Source organism: Bos indicus x Bos taurus, chromosome 17, assembly GCF_003369695.1.
Source record: "Bos indicus x Bos taurus breed Angus x Brahman F1 hybrid chromosome 17, Bos_hybrid_MaternalHap_v2.0, whole genome shotgun sequence".
In the NCBI taxonomy this organism is placed as follows: Eukaryota; Metazoa; Chordata; class Mammalia; order Artiodactyla; family Bovidae; genus Bos; species Bos indicus x Bos taurus.
Genome location: NC_040092.1, coordinates 26643182 through 26658243, shown reverse-complemented (window position 1 = coordinate 26658243; position 15062 = coordinate 26643182). Strand labels below are relative to the sequence as shown.

Below are 15062 nucleotides of genomic sequence, written 5' to 3'. Positions count from 1 at the left end.
GCGTGTGGTGGGATGGAGTGGCAGGCGCAGAGGAGGCGTAGGGCAGAGAAGGGTGTCACTCCTCCGAGCGCACCTGCTCGTGGAGACCTAACCCTTAGGACTGTGGTAACATCCCGCATACTTCCCAAATAAATCAGTAGCTAAAATCAGCCGGAACGGGGCACAGCCATCACAGAATACGAACAAGCACAGATGAATCTAACTGGATCACAAATGATTAAATCACTTGAAGGGAACAGGCAAGAAAGAAACGAACCTAGGTAACTTTATAAAAGAGAATTTCAACTGTATAGTGTAAGCAAATGACAGAGAGAATAGAAACAAATACTGTCCTCTAGTTGGTACATTTGTTTCCCACAGGGGATGGGTTAGCAATCCCAGAACTACTGTGTATGTGTGAGGGGCTTACACAAATCAGTAAAAACACTGAGAATCATAACAGCCAGTTTTGGAGAATGAAGGATGTGAGAAAAGGCTCAATATGGAATCTAGAAAAACATACAGATGGATTAATATAAATACATAATATGATGCATGTGTTTGCTTGTTTAAGTACATGCATACATTTCCAAATTCTGTTCAGAGGATCAAGAAGCAATAACACTCCAGCAGAAACATATGCAGAGTACATCATGCAAAATACCAAGCTGGAGGAATCACAAGCTGGAATCTAGATTGCCAGGAGAAATATCAACAATCTCAGCTATGCAGATGACACCACCCTAATGGTAGAAAGTGAAGAGGAACTAAACAGCCTCTTGATGAGGGTGAAAGAGGAGAGTGGAAAAGCTGGCTTAAAACTCAACATTCAAAAACCTAAGCTCATAGCATCCAGACCCATCGGTTCATGGCAAATAGGTAGATAATAAGTGGCAACAGTGGCAAATATTATCTTCTTGGGCTCTAAAATCACGGCAGACAGTGACTGCAGCCACAAAATTAAAAGACACTTGCTCCTTGGAAGAAACGCTATGACAAACCTAGAGAGCATATTAAAAAACAAAAACATCACTTTGCTGACAAAGGCTATGGCTCTTCCAGTAGTCATGTATGGATATGAGAGTTAGACCATAAAGAAGGAGCATCAAAGAATTGATGCCTTTGAATTATGGTGTTGGAGAAGACTCTTGAGAATTCCTTGGACAGAAAGGAGTTCAAACCAGTCAGTCAATCCTAAAAGAAATCAACCCTGAATATTCACTGGAAGAAGGACTGATGCTAAAGCTGAAGCTCCAATCTTTCAGCCACCTGACGTGAAGAGCCGACTCATTAGAAAAGACCCTGATGTTGGGAAAGACTGAAGGCAAAAGGAGAAGGGGGTGGCAGAGGATTAAATGGTTAGACAGTATCACTGACTCAGTGTACAGGAATCTGAGCAAACACTGGGAGAAAGTGAAGGACAGGAAAGCCTGGTGTGTTTCAGTCCACGAGGTTGCAAAGAGTTGGACATGACTTAGTAACTGAACAACAACAACAGAAATGAGCGCACGTGGCACCCAGAGCCTGGTTTCTAAACACTACTCTCCAAGAAAATGAACCAGGGCTCCATGGAGATATGGTGGGTTCCATGAGCCTAGAACATCTCTAGTGCTAGAAAGTTAGGAAAGACTCAAAAATGATGAGGACATATCAAAAGGACACAGAAGCCAGCTGGAAAAGGCCCCCAAAGGTCAAAGCTGGGACAATTTAAACAACAAAATAAGTAATGATAGTATTGGATTATAGCTTATTGAGCAAAAATAAGTATCTAAAATATATTGATATAAATAAGTAATTCAGTGAGGTGCCCTTGTATTAAAATTCCAATTAATAAATGTAGAAAGAATGATGGACATAGAAAATCAACCTTTGGCAAACACTACAGTAATAACTTGCAGGTAATAACCATCACTGGATGCTAAAATTCATGGAGAAAGTATCATGAGATATAAAACAGCTGTGTAGTGTCATGGTACCTCTCTGACAAGAGATTATGATTTGCAAAGGGAAAATGATAACTTCAAAGTGGATAAACTAGGAAAACACCCTCCTCAACCAAGCAATCAAAGTGAGCATCACTGGTGATAATGAATACCATCTTTAATGTCTGTATTTGAGCTGAATTGTGCCCCCAAAATCCCTGTGTTGGAGACCTAGGCCCGAGGACCACAGGATACAGGATGTTTGGGGCTGGTGCACTGGGATGACCCAGAGGGATGGTATGGGGAGGGACCTGGGAGGGGGGTTCAGGATTGGGAACATGTGTACACCCATGGTGGATTCATGTTGATGTATGGCAAAACCAATACAACATTGTAAAGTAATTAGCCTCTAATTAAAATAAATAAATTTAAATTTAAAAAAATAAAGAACTGTACCTTAAAATATTAACATTAGGATGAGCTGGGTATATGGGAACTCTGTCTTATTTTGCAATTTTCCCTTTTTTCCTTAAGTCTAAAATCATTTCAAATAAAAATCTAAAAAAAAAAAATCACAGGGGTTGTCAACTGGTGATCAGCTGACCCAATTCAACCCACAGATGTATTGTATTTTGGTTGAAAATGTTTAAAGCAAATTTGAATGAACTGCCAACAATACAAATCCAGAGATGCAATTTTACATCCAGATGTATGGCTTCCTTTCAAAACATCAGAAGTTGTGGCATTACCGCCGAGGAAGCCCCATCGCACGCCCCCATCCTCAGGACCAAAGGCCCTGGTGTCCCAGAGCTGAGTTCACACACTGCACGGCTCAGCCCAGGCAGTCAGACGGCTTGAGAGGGTATGGAATCCCAAGGGCACTTGGGTCCCAGCTCCCCACAGTGTGGAGTACAGGGCTTCCTTCAGAGCCCTAGTCCTCAAGCACCTGGGCATCCTGAGACTCAGAAGTCCAGGTGCTAGAATTCATCAGGGCTTCTGCTCTCACAGTCCCCAGCTTGGGGAGCTGCACTCCATCATTTAGATGCTACAGAGGTGCGGGTGCACGACCCCCCACAGGTGATCCTGGGGGAACTGCACCCACTAGCCTGCCACCCTCTGGCCCAGAACAGGCTCACGGTCCAGGCAGACGAACTTACATACCCTCCCTCCTGCTCTCTCCTGGGGCCTCCCGTGGTGACAAGGGGACATGCACAGAGAGGCGGTCCTCACTCAGCACCAGCACGGGGTCCCTAACCGGCCCGGACCACCCTTGGGTGGAGCTCCTCCAGTCCTGCGAGCTGCAAGGTGCCCTTCTGGAAAACTCTCTCTTTGCTAAAGTCAGCCGAAGCTGGAGTCTGTTCCTGTGTTGCAGACTATGAACTGAACACACGCTAACTACTTCCTAGGTGGGTGTCATTATCCCAGCTTACTAAGGATGAAACAGAGGCAGGGAGGCTAACACCCCATTGGGGAGCACACAGCTGTATTTGTTGAGTCAGTGTATGAGCCAATGAATAAACATCATCTCAGAGGACAAATTATACCTGTGATAGTTTTGTGATGCAGATTTTCTTACTATCTCCTAGATTACTTACCTCTCTTACCCTGAAATGACTTCGGCTAGGCAATACCAGCCCCTTCCACATGAGGCTCACACTGTGAATTGCGATGGCAGCCACACTTTCCCCAGTATCTGGGCTGGTCACTGTGGTCCCCATCCCGCCTGGGTCTCCTCCCCCGTGGTGGCTGCAGCAGCTCCCGCTGAGAGGCACACAGCAGCCTCGGGTCAGAGGCAGGCAGACCCAGCACAGTCTGGCTCTGTCCACAGCCCCGTCACTGGTCCTCCAGGAAATGGTATCAGATATAAAGAGGGACAGACCCTCCATTTTGACCACTTCCCAGAGTCCTACTACTGGAACATCACCAATATTGGGCTCAATCTCTTCCAAACTTTATGACAAGCCTGATGGATGGACGGCCTGTCTTTGGGACTTACAGTCAGATGGATTGAAAGCCAATAGATGAGTGAATTTTAGACAACAGCCATTGAAACTGACAGCACTTAGTGCTTCAAGACACTGACTTTTGGTTTTCTAATTCTCAAAGTTTCCAAAGAATCTGCTTCTCTCAGTCTGTTTCTTTCTGAGGTTAACAAAGGTCTCATCTTCACTGGGGATGCAAGAGATGTGGGTTTGATCCCTGAGTTGGGAAGATTCCCTGGAGAAGGAAATGGTAACTCATTCCAGTATTCTTGCCTGGGAGATCCCATGGACAGAGGAGCCTGGTGGGCAGCAGTCCATGGGGTCACAGAGTTGGACATGACTAAGTGACTGAGCATGCACGCACACATCTTCATTGACCAAGGAAAACCGACCATTCCATCTTGATTCTCAAATAAAGGTTCTGATTAGCGGCTAAGAGCAATTCTAACTGGCCAGAGAGCTGCCATTTCTGAAGCATCTTTTAGGCAGGGGACTCTGGCTCTTGCCCCAGAATTGACTACAGCAAGGAGATGCCCTCAGTAACGTCTCGAGGGTGGTGTACATCTGCTCCCCATTTCCATCCCCCTCAACTGGACTGTCTATTTCAACAGCCTGTGTGCCAGCTACCTGGCCATATGCTCTGAGCTGGGAAGGTAACAGCCCTGCAGGCTCCCCACGCCAGACAGGACACTCAGAGGAGCCGCAGGAACATATCAGCAGAGACCTGCAAATCAGCACAACTGGCATCGGCCAAAGGATGGATCAGAATCTGGACTGTTTGATGGTTTGGGGAGCAAGGAATGTGAAGTAAGAATACACTGTGATGGTTTGAGGATGGGCTCTGATGATACACACTCTGGGTACCAGGCATGCCTGACACATCTACTCTGAACAAGGTGTGGAGCAGGCGCCCAGGCTACACTGGCCATCATGGTCTACCTGACCCAGGTCCCCACCCACAGGCAACACAGAACACTTGGTGAGCACTGGGGTCTCCAAACAAGGCCCCTTGATACCAGGGCAGTGGATTCTGGTTTATTTCACTGTACCCGTGACTGACTGGAGTTGGTTTCCTAAAAAAGAAAAAATAGTGACAACATTGTTTTAATGTAAAGAATCAAGTGGCATGACATTAAAGAGAATGAAATAATGCCATTTGTAGCAACACAGATAGACCTAGAGATTGTCATACTGTGTGAAGTAAGTCAGACAGAGAAGGGGAAATATTGCATGAAATCCCTTATATGGGAAAGCTAAAAAGAAACTGTACAAATAAACTCATTTACAAAACAGAAAGAGACTCACAGACTTAGAGAATGAACTTATGGTTGCTGGGGGCAAGGGGGCGGAGAAGGATGGGAGAAAGGGATAGTTAGGGAGTTTGGGATGGACATGTACACACCGCTGTATTTAAAATGGATAATCAACAAGGACCTACTGTATAGCACAGGGAACTCTGCTCAATGTTAGGTGGCAGCCTGGATGGGAGGGGAGTTTGGGGGAGGATGGATACCTGTATATGTATGGCTGAGTCCCTTTGCTGCCCATTTGAAGCTGTCACATTGTTAATCAGCTGTATTCCAGTGTAAAATAAAATTTTAAAAAGTACTGTGTGGCTTGAAATAAACTGATGGCAAAACATCACAAAAGATATTGGCTGAGCAGGACACCAGCCGGCAGGGACAGCTGACTCTGGCAACATGTGAGTTTTTGTCTCATTGGTTGAAAAGTCTCTCTGGGAAAACTCTAGAATGAAACTCGCTCTAAAAGTACAGTTTGGATCAGGCAGCATCGCAGGGGTGTTCTGGGACGTGGCCCGGAACCAGAGCCCCTCAGATGCACAGGCATCAGGAAATGCCAAGGGCATCCCCACAACCTGACGATGGGGGGTCTGTTTATGGCCTTGCTGACTTGCTGGGAGCTAGTAAAGAGAGGGTTCTGTGGATCAGAACATGGGCATCCCGTTTTGAAGGAGAGGAAAAGTGAGAGAGGGGAAGGATGCGAGGTCCTGAGGGTGCCCAAGGGTCTTGGACACCATCTGACTCAGAAAGGGACTGGGAGGGAGCCGAGATAAATAAACAAAATCCCTTCTACTCTTCAAATCCAGGTTCACACCAGCCTGATCTAACAAGGATGGTAGTTGTGGGAGCTGTGGGTGTGTGTGTGTGTCTGTGTGTGCATGTGTGTGTCTATATATGCTGGGTCTGCACTTGTGCGTGTATCTGTATGTGAGTGTGTGTACTGGGGTGTGTGTGTATGCATGTGTGTCTGTATGTGTGCTACATAAGAGTGTGTGCATATATGTGTGTTTAGGTGTGTATACTGTGTATGTGTGTGTGTCTGTGTCTGCTGGATCTGGTTGTGCACATATTATTTGTGTGGCAGTGTGTGTCCTGGGGATGTGTGTGTGTGCACATGGACATCCATGCCCTGTGAACTCACGGGGGGTCCAGACACCAAGAAGCCCTGCATTCAGTCCTCTGTCCCCATCTCCCCTGCCCACTCAGCCTCCTGTCTCAGCTTCAGGACCTTGTCCCCAAGCCCCCAACTCCTCAGCCCCTGCAGCCCCAGCTCAGCCCACCCCCCGACATCTGCCAAGACTCACAGCCCCCTTTCCTAGGGCCACTTCAACCTCAAACCCACATCGCTTCCAAAATTGTTCAGAGCAAGCCTTCTCTGCTTTTATGCACTTGGATTACAGACTTGCAATACCTCCATGCCACATTATAAAACCCCCAACACCAGAAGCACTAAAAATGCCTCTGTTTCACACCAGAACCAAATTTCCAACACAGACTGAGCCTGCCGAGCTCATTTTGCCTAGTTAGCTGCCTCCTCTAAATGGCAGCCGGGGAAGAGCCTCTGGCCTGGGTGAGCACCCTCTCCATAGAAAGAGGAGCCACACAAATCAGGACAGAGCTACTTATATGGTGCTGCTGCCTCTGAGCTCAGCACTCGTTCAACAAATATTTTCTGAGCCAAAGCTCAATGCCAGGCATCAAGAGGAAGGAATAGATGATTCCAAATGGGGTCCAGGGCAGCTTCCCCGCAAATGCACAGGCTGGTTTAAGAGATGGTCAGTTTGAACGCTTATTTCGATTCCCACTCCTCTCTAGCTACCCTCCCTTTTACATATACTTTCTGTACATCCACAACTGCTGTGAGTTCAGCTACTGAGAGTCCTCAACGGCCAGAATTGCTGTTAGTAGATAAGAGCTTCCTGTCCAAGGTCACTCCCTTCCTATACAGCCCTCAGTCATGTACTGGACTAAAGGCGAGAGCCCCGAACTTTCAAGGGGACCATTCTGAAGGGCCATCCCAGCTTCAGAGCTCACCACAGGGTCACCTTCAGTCTTTGTTGAGAATGCATCACAGGCCGCCTTCTCCTTCTACTCAGCCTTCCTTCCTTTCCCATATAAGTCAAGCTTGCAATCCTTCTTGAATAAACTTCTTGCACACAAATGTCAAAAAAAAGAAGAAATGGTCAGTTTGCATAAATAGTAAGATGCGATCCTTGGAGGCGGCACTAGGGCTCAGCAAAGACGTTAAAGAGGGAGATGTGCGTCTTCCCTGGGGAGATCATGGAGGAGTCAGTAATGACTCCAGTGACCTTGACACGGGTGGGACTAGACCCGAGATGTGGAAGGCCTTCCAGATAACAGGAGAGGCACACACAAAGGCAGAGGCCCACCAGGCCCAGACTTCACGGGAGAGCGAGTGTTTCTGTTCCTCTGGACAGAGGTTCAAGCAGAAAGTCACACTGGAAAGGTCCACTCAAGACTGACCGTGTGGCCCGAAGTTGAAATGAGTCTTCAGGGAAACCTGAGTCACTGAAAGATTTTAAATAGCTGAATAAGACCACCTGGCATGTGTTTCTGGAAGATAAGCCTGGGAACTCGGGGAGAATAAAGTGGGGAGAACAGTCAGGAAGCTTCTAGCTCAGGCAGAACCAAACCAGCAATGAGACTCCGAACCAGGGGTGGGGCAGCGGGAGGGAGAAGGTGAGGGATGCTTGGAAAACAGGGTCACAGATGGTCCCACCAAGAGACCAAGAGCCAGGAGGGCACCAGGGCGCCAGACTCTGAGCAGAGAGAAGACGATACAGTGACAGGAGGTCACAGAGGACATGAAGGCTGGGGGGTAACGTGCCCACCTGCACACCTGGGTGGAGAAACCTGCCGGGGAACAGGAGTGATGCCATGGGGAGAGGTGGGTTTTGTGTCACCAGGAACATCAGTCCGGAAGTGGTGGCTGAAATCAAGGCAACCCCATGAATTCAGAGAGGTAAACGTTCCTGCAGACGGAGTTGGAGCAGGTGGCGCAGCAGAGGAGGGGCTGATACCAGAGAAAGGGCACCACCTGCAGGGGACATGTCCTGCAGACCCGAAAGTGGGAACCTCAGGGGCTGCAGGGGGTGGGGTAGGCTTTGACAGAGTGCAGGTGAGCAGAGGACTCTAGAGAGGCACTGCGTGCAGGCTAAGTCGCTTCAGTCGTGTCTGACTCTCCATTACCCTGTGGACGATAGCCCACCAGGCTCCTCTGTCCATGGGGATTCTCCAGGCAAGAGTACTGGAGGAATCTTCCCAACCCAGGGATGGAACCCGAGTCTCATATGTCTCCTGTATTAGCAGGTAGGTTCTTTACCACTAGCACCACCTGGGAAGTTCCTCTGAAGACATGTGAGACCATCTCTGCAGTGTGAAAATGTATATAGAAAGTGGAGATGGTAAAAATCAACCTAGTTCAAAGAAGAGAAGGGGAGATGGATGTTGAATAAGATCTCTGAAACATGGGATCCAGCGAAGCCACTTCTGCAAGTACATACCCAGAAGGACTGAAAGTAGGATCTGGGAGAAATGCTTGCACACACACACGTTCATGGCAGCATTACGCACAACAGCCTAAAGGTGGGAGCAACCCAAGTGTTCACTGATGGATGTATGGATGAGCAAAGCATGGTCCATCCACACCATAGACTAGGATTCGGCCTTAAAAAGAAGGACATTCTGGGGCTTCCCTGGCAGTCCAAATGGTTAAATTTCTGCACTTCTACTGCAGGGGGCGCAGGTTCAATCCCTGGTCTGGGAACTAGGATTCCGAAAGCTTCACAGCGAGGCCATAACAGAAAAAAAAAAAACAAAACAGAGGACATTCTGTTCTTTCTGTTCTGACTTTTGCTATCACACAGATGAACCTTGAGGACTTGATGCTCAGTGAAATAAGCCAGACACGAAGAGACAAATCCTCTCTGATTCTACTTACACGAAGGCCCCAGAGGAGTCAAAGCCATAGAGATGGAAAAGAAAACAGTGTGTGCCGGGCAGGGACGGAGGATAAGGAGGGGGAATTCGTGTTTAATGAGGACAGAGTTTGGGTTTTTGGAAATCAGGAGAGCTCTGGGGAGGGATGGTGGTGAAGGATGCGCACCAATGTGAAACGTGCTTAACACCACTGAACTGTACACTTAAAAATGGTCAAGATGGTGCAATTTATGTCATGTGTATTTTACCACAATTTTTTTAATGTTTTGTGATTTTTCATAAAGAAAGGAGAGAGACAGGGTGGGGGAACATTCTCAGGTGAAGACTGTTTGCAGGTGGATGAAGAGGACGAGAGGAAGGGGAAGGAGCAGGTGGCAGGGTGGGGGTGGCCGTGGATGGAGGGAAGGTTCCTGAAGAAAGGCTGGCTGTGGAGTAGAGAAGGAAGGAGTGATGAGAGGGACAGTGAGGAATCAGCAAGATCAGCGAGTTTAGCTCAGTCACTCAGTGCTATCTGACTCTTTGAGATGCCAGACTAGCACACCGGGCTTCTTTGTCCTTCACTAGCTCCTGGAATTCGCTCAAACTTATGTCCATTGAGTCGATGATGCCATCCAACCATCTCATCCTCTGTTGTCCCCTTCTCCTCCTGCCTTCAATCTTTCCCAGCATCACAGGCTTTTCCAGTGAGTCAGTTCTTTGCATCAGGTGGCCAAAGTATTCGAGCTTCAGCTTCAACATCAGTCCTTCCAGGGAATATTCAAGACTGATTTCCTTTAGGATGGACTGGTTGGATCTCCTTCCAGTCCAAGAGACTCTCAAGAGTCTTCTCCAACATCACAGTTCAAAAGCATCAATTCTTCGGCACTCAGCTTTCTTTATGGTCCAGCTGTCACATCCATACACGACTACTGGAAAAACCATAGCTTTGCTGCTGCTGCTAAGTCGCTTCAGTCGTGTCTGACTCTGTGCGACCCCATAGATGGCAGCCCACCAGGTTCCCCTGTCCCTGGGATTCTCCAGGCAAGAATACTGGAGTGGGTTGCCATTTCCTTCTCCTAGCTTTGACTAGACAGACCGTTGTTGGCAAAATAATGTCTCTGCTTTTTAATATGCTGTCTAGGTTGGTCATAGCTTTTCTTCAAAGGAGAAAGTGTCTTTTGATTTCATGGCTGCAATCACCATCTGCAGTGATTTTGGAGCCCAGGAAAATAAAGTATGTCACTGTTTCCATTGTTTACCATCTATTTGCCATGAAGTGATGGGACCGGATGCCATGATCTTAGTTTTTTGAATGTTGAGTTTCAAGCAAGCTTTTTCACTTTCCTCCTTCACTTTCATCAAGAGGCTCTTTAGTTCCTCTTCTCTTTCTGCCATAAGGGTGGTATCATCTGCATATCTGAGGTTATTGATATTTCTCCCGGCAATCTTGATTCCAACTTGTGCTTCATCCAGTCCGGCATTTCGCATGATGTACTCTGCATATAAATTAAATAAGCACGTTGACAATATACAACCTTGATGTACTCCTTTCGCAATTTGGAAGCAGTCCGTTGTTCCATGTCCAGTGCTAACTGTTGCTTCTTTACCTGAATACAGATTTCTCAGGAGGCAGATAAGGTGGTCTGGTATTTCCATCTCTTAAGAATTTTCCACAATTTGCTGTGACCCACACAGTCAAAGCCTTTAGCATAGTCAATGAAGCAGAAGTAGATGTTTTTCTCTTGCTTTTTCTATGATCTAACAGATGTTGGCAATTTGGTCTCTGGTTCCTCTGCCTTTTCTAAATCCAACTTGAACATCTGGAAGTTCTTGGTTCACGTACTGCTGAAGCGTAGCTTGGAGAATTTTGAGCATTACTTTGCTAGCGCGTGTGAGATGAGTGCAATTGTGCAGTAGTTTGAACATCCTCTGGCAACAAGAGAATGGGAAAGACTAGAGATTGCGTCAAGAAAATTAGAGATACCAAGGGAACATTTCATGCAAAGACGGGCACAATAAAAGACAGAAACAGTATGGACCTAACAGAAGCAGAAGATATTAAGAAGAGGTGGCAAGAATATATAGAATAATTATTCAAAAAAGATCTTAGTGACCCAGATAACCATGACGGTGTGATCACTCACCTAGAGTCAGACATCCTGGAGTGCTCGGTCAAGTGGGCCTTAGGAAGCATCACTACGAACAAAGCTAGTGGAGGCGCTAGAATTCCAGCTGAGCTATTTCAAATCCTGAAAGATGATGCTGTGAAAGTGCTGAACTCAATATGCCAGCAAATTTGAAAACTCAGCAGTGGCCACAGGACTGGAAAAGGTCTGTTTTCATTCCAATACCAATCAGCAAGATGGTCAGGATGAAGGAGGTAATGGAGCAACCAAGAGCAAGCTGTCTGGTGGTGGCTATCTGCCTGGGAAAGCACAAGTGCAGACAGACACTGGCCAGAAAGTGTGGACAAATGGGCAGAGCTGGGTTCTGAGGGGACCAAGAAGGGGCCTGACCTCCGTGGGGAATCAGGGCTGGGGGGTGGCAGGGTGAGACAGGAGTTGCAGTGACAGCAACTTGTCCTGACTCGTCAGCTTCCCTCAATGCTGTCTCATTGAGGAGGTGATAAAAACACAGGTAGACAGACACAGGGGTCGGCACATAGTAGGTCTTCAGATAATGTTGGCGGAATGGGATGGAACAGTATGAAATGGAATGAAACAGAAGATCCTGGCGGGAACGGTCTTTGCAGGACTCCAAAGGATCAAAAGTGGATTGAGTTCTTATTACACACAACACAGATAAACAAGGTCCTACTGTTCAGTGCAGGGATCTCTGTTCAACATCTATCATAAACCATCATGGAAGACAGTATGGAAAAGAACGTATACGGAATCACTTTGCTCTACAGCAGAAATGGATACACCATTGTAAATCAACTAAACTTCAATAAAAATTTAATATATATATATTGTATTCTTTAATAAATTCCTTGAGAACGTCAAGCTTCAACCATAGTGCACGATTCTGGCACAAGGAAAGTCACACTTTTTAAAGGACAGGTGCACACCTGTGTCCCTGATACACCTGTCATTCTTATCACAAAGACAGAGTGAAGGCGGAGACAGTCACAGTTACAACGGGGCAAAACAAACAGCTCAAAACTGAAAGCATAGAAACGGCTCTGCGAAATGGCTAACATATTTCCCAGAAAGAACCAAACTCTCTATCTCACTAATGGCTATCAACTAAGATAAGTGAGAATGAGCCAAGATATCCCATCCTCCAAAGACAACATTTATTGTAAAACAGAAATAGCCACAGTTGCTGTGCACACATCTGTAAAAGCAACGTCTGATCTCAGAGGCCTTTTTACACAAAATTAATACTGTGTGTCCAACCCCAGAGCTATCCAGGGGACTTTCCACTGCTGTTCAAAAATAATCACAAGAATGGATGCCAAAATCCTAATTCCGGCCAGCACCAATCCATCCAAGATTCTTTCTACAATCATACAGACGATCGAATATTCCTTGCTGCAAAAGGAAATCAAAGAGCAGAAATGAGGACAAATTCATTCTAACTCACCAAGTGGTGCCGGAGGTGGACAGTGATAAGAGGGGAGCCCGATAAATTCTGGGAGAGCTTCGGCGTCGGGGAGACCTCCAGGGAGATCAGATAGCTGGTCGCAGAGAGCAAGCAGTTTTTATAATTTGCTGCCTCAGCAATCCTTGGGAACAAATGAAAAATCATTACAAAACAGAAATTTAAAAATAAACAAACAAACAAACAAAAAAACCCTTGAGTTTAAAATTTCAAGTTAAGCCTGGGACTTTTGAGACTGAAATCTTTTGGGGGTGGAGCTTTGATTTCTATCAAACAGCACATTCTGCTCCAAGACTTGGTGTTGGTACTAAAAGGTGAGATGGAGCCCTTGACCTCACAGAGTCTATAGAAGGAGAGGGTAACCCAGGAAGTGGGGAAGAACAAGAGTATCAAAACAATGAGATTAAATCTCAGCCATACATTCCCTTGACCTGGGACAAGTGACTTACCTGTTGGAATTTTCCATGCCCAAATTATAAACTGCTGTGGCAAACAGTAACATGATGGACACCTGTTGTCTTGTCACCCAGTAGCCCTTCATCCCTCTCCTGATAAAGGCACCTCAGCTTCCCTCCAAGTGACCACTCCTTCCTGACTTATAGCCCATATGCTTTGGAGGGACCTCCATCCTTAACTCAAGAGTAAACCCCGCTATCACATTTTGAGTGAATTAGTGCACTGCATTCCTCAGACCATACTGATTGTTCAGATGTAAGCACATGTTCCATTAAGATCCGAAGAGAAGTAACAAGATTCAGATGGAAATGCTGGGTCAGAGATCCTCACTTCTCTCTGCTAGATGTCAGTCCAGAACCGTGAGGTTCCAGCAGTGGCTTATAGTCATGACCAGAGAGACTGACTGGGAAGGAGGTCCACATCCAGGAAAAGCTGAGAGATGAAGTTGGGTGATAGCAACTGGATGCTGGATCAAGCTACTCCTGAAGCCAGCTGTCCATGCACCTTTCAGCTTATGGGATCCAACAAACTCCCCTTTTGTTTAAAACAGCTTATGCCTGGGTTTCTGTTGCTTATGCCCAATCAAAAGAATCTTGGCTGATAGACATAGTACTTGTCTCATGGAGTTATGAAGCTGAAATGACATTCAGGGCCAGGACTAGGATGAGGGAAGCAAGGAACTTGGGGTGCAAGATCTAAGAAGGTGTTCACATTCAGGGTTTGCCACTTGCAGCACATGAATGACTCCATGAATGAACACGGCTCTGAACGCTGTGTTCTTGGTGACTGCTTATCTAGCCCTCACCCTCGCCCTGCCTGGTATATGGTCAGTAATCAGCAAATGTCTGTTGCCTTACTCTGAACTTCAAGACATTTCACTAGGATGCCTGCAACATGAAGTCATTCAGCCCCGACTCAGGTCACCCAGTCATCTGCTGGTTTCTTTCCTAATCTGGACTTTTGCATGGGGATTCTGTCCCTTCCCTGTGTTTATACTCACAGAACCATCTTCATAACATCAAGCAGATCCCTGGGAGCTGGGTGTACAATCTACTTCCTCCCTCAACTAGTTTTACCTGTTAACTAGACTCAAAGCTGGTGATCTGGACTAGAGCCAGTGGGACCCACGCGTCTCCCCCCTAACACCACCATCATCACCATGGGACCCAGCTCTTTAAACAAGCCCCTAACATCAGTTCCTTAAAAAAGAGCAGGTCCCCAGCAGCACACAGAACTATTCCTGGAATTGTCAATGTGAGATGTTTTTAAAAAATATCGTAAAGATTTAAAACCCCTGGGACTTCCCTAGTGGTCCAGTGGTTAAGACTCTGCACTGCTGAGCCCGCACACCACAACTAAAGAGGCCCCCGTGCCTCCACAAACAGCCTGCACGCCGCAAAGAAGACCAAGCGTAGTCCAAAACTAAAAAAAGATTGAAAACCCTAGCCCTGCCTTCATGGAAATACCCTGCTGAAGGGTATTTCCAACAGAAAATATTTCCTGTAGCAAAACAGAGGCATGGATTCCTCGTGTTTGTGAATATCACCAAGGTTGGAAAGCTGAGGAGCTGCTGCAAACTCAGAGAACACGGCTGATTTGCTATCTGATTATTCTTCTCTGGAAAGGCATCACTGTGCAAGCCCCAAGCTACAAGACACATATGGAATAAGTCACACAGGTTTAAAAAAGTGAAAGACACTGAAAAGCAAATCTCACTCCAGCTCGTGGTTCTCAGCCATTGTTTTTCATTATGGCCCCCTAAAGAGTCCTATTAGACCCATTTTTCCTAACACCCCACCATTACTCCATCAACACCTGCCCATCCCGTGAAATCGTAGTACCACACACATAGAGTAAATCTGCTTATGTACTTCAAT

The 15062-nt window shown here is 46.5% G+C and overlaps 1 protein-coding gene across 2 annotated transcripts in view; it reads right to left on the bottom strand.

Annotated features, from left to right (window-relative positions):
* The window catches only part of ADGRD1 (adhesion G protein-coupled receptor D1), a 176253-nt gene that overhangs the window by 104200 nt on the left and 56991 nt on the right, over positions 1–15062 (bottom strand). For both annotated transcript variants that reach the window (XM_027567068.1, XM_027567069.1), the window contains one exon: positions 12712–12853. In XM_027567068.1, the coding sequence (XP_027422869.1) occupies positions 12712–12853 (142 nt within the window). The remainder of the gene's footprint in view (positions 1–12711; positions 12854–15062) is intronic.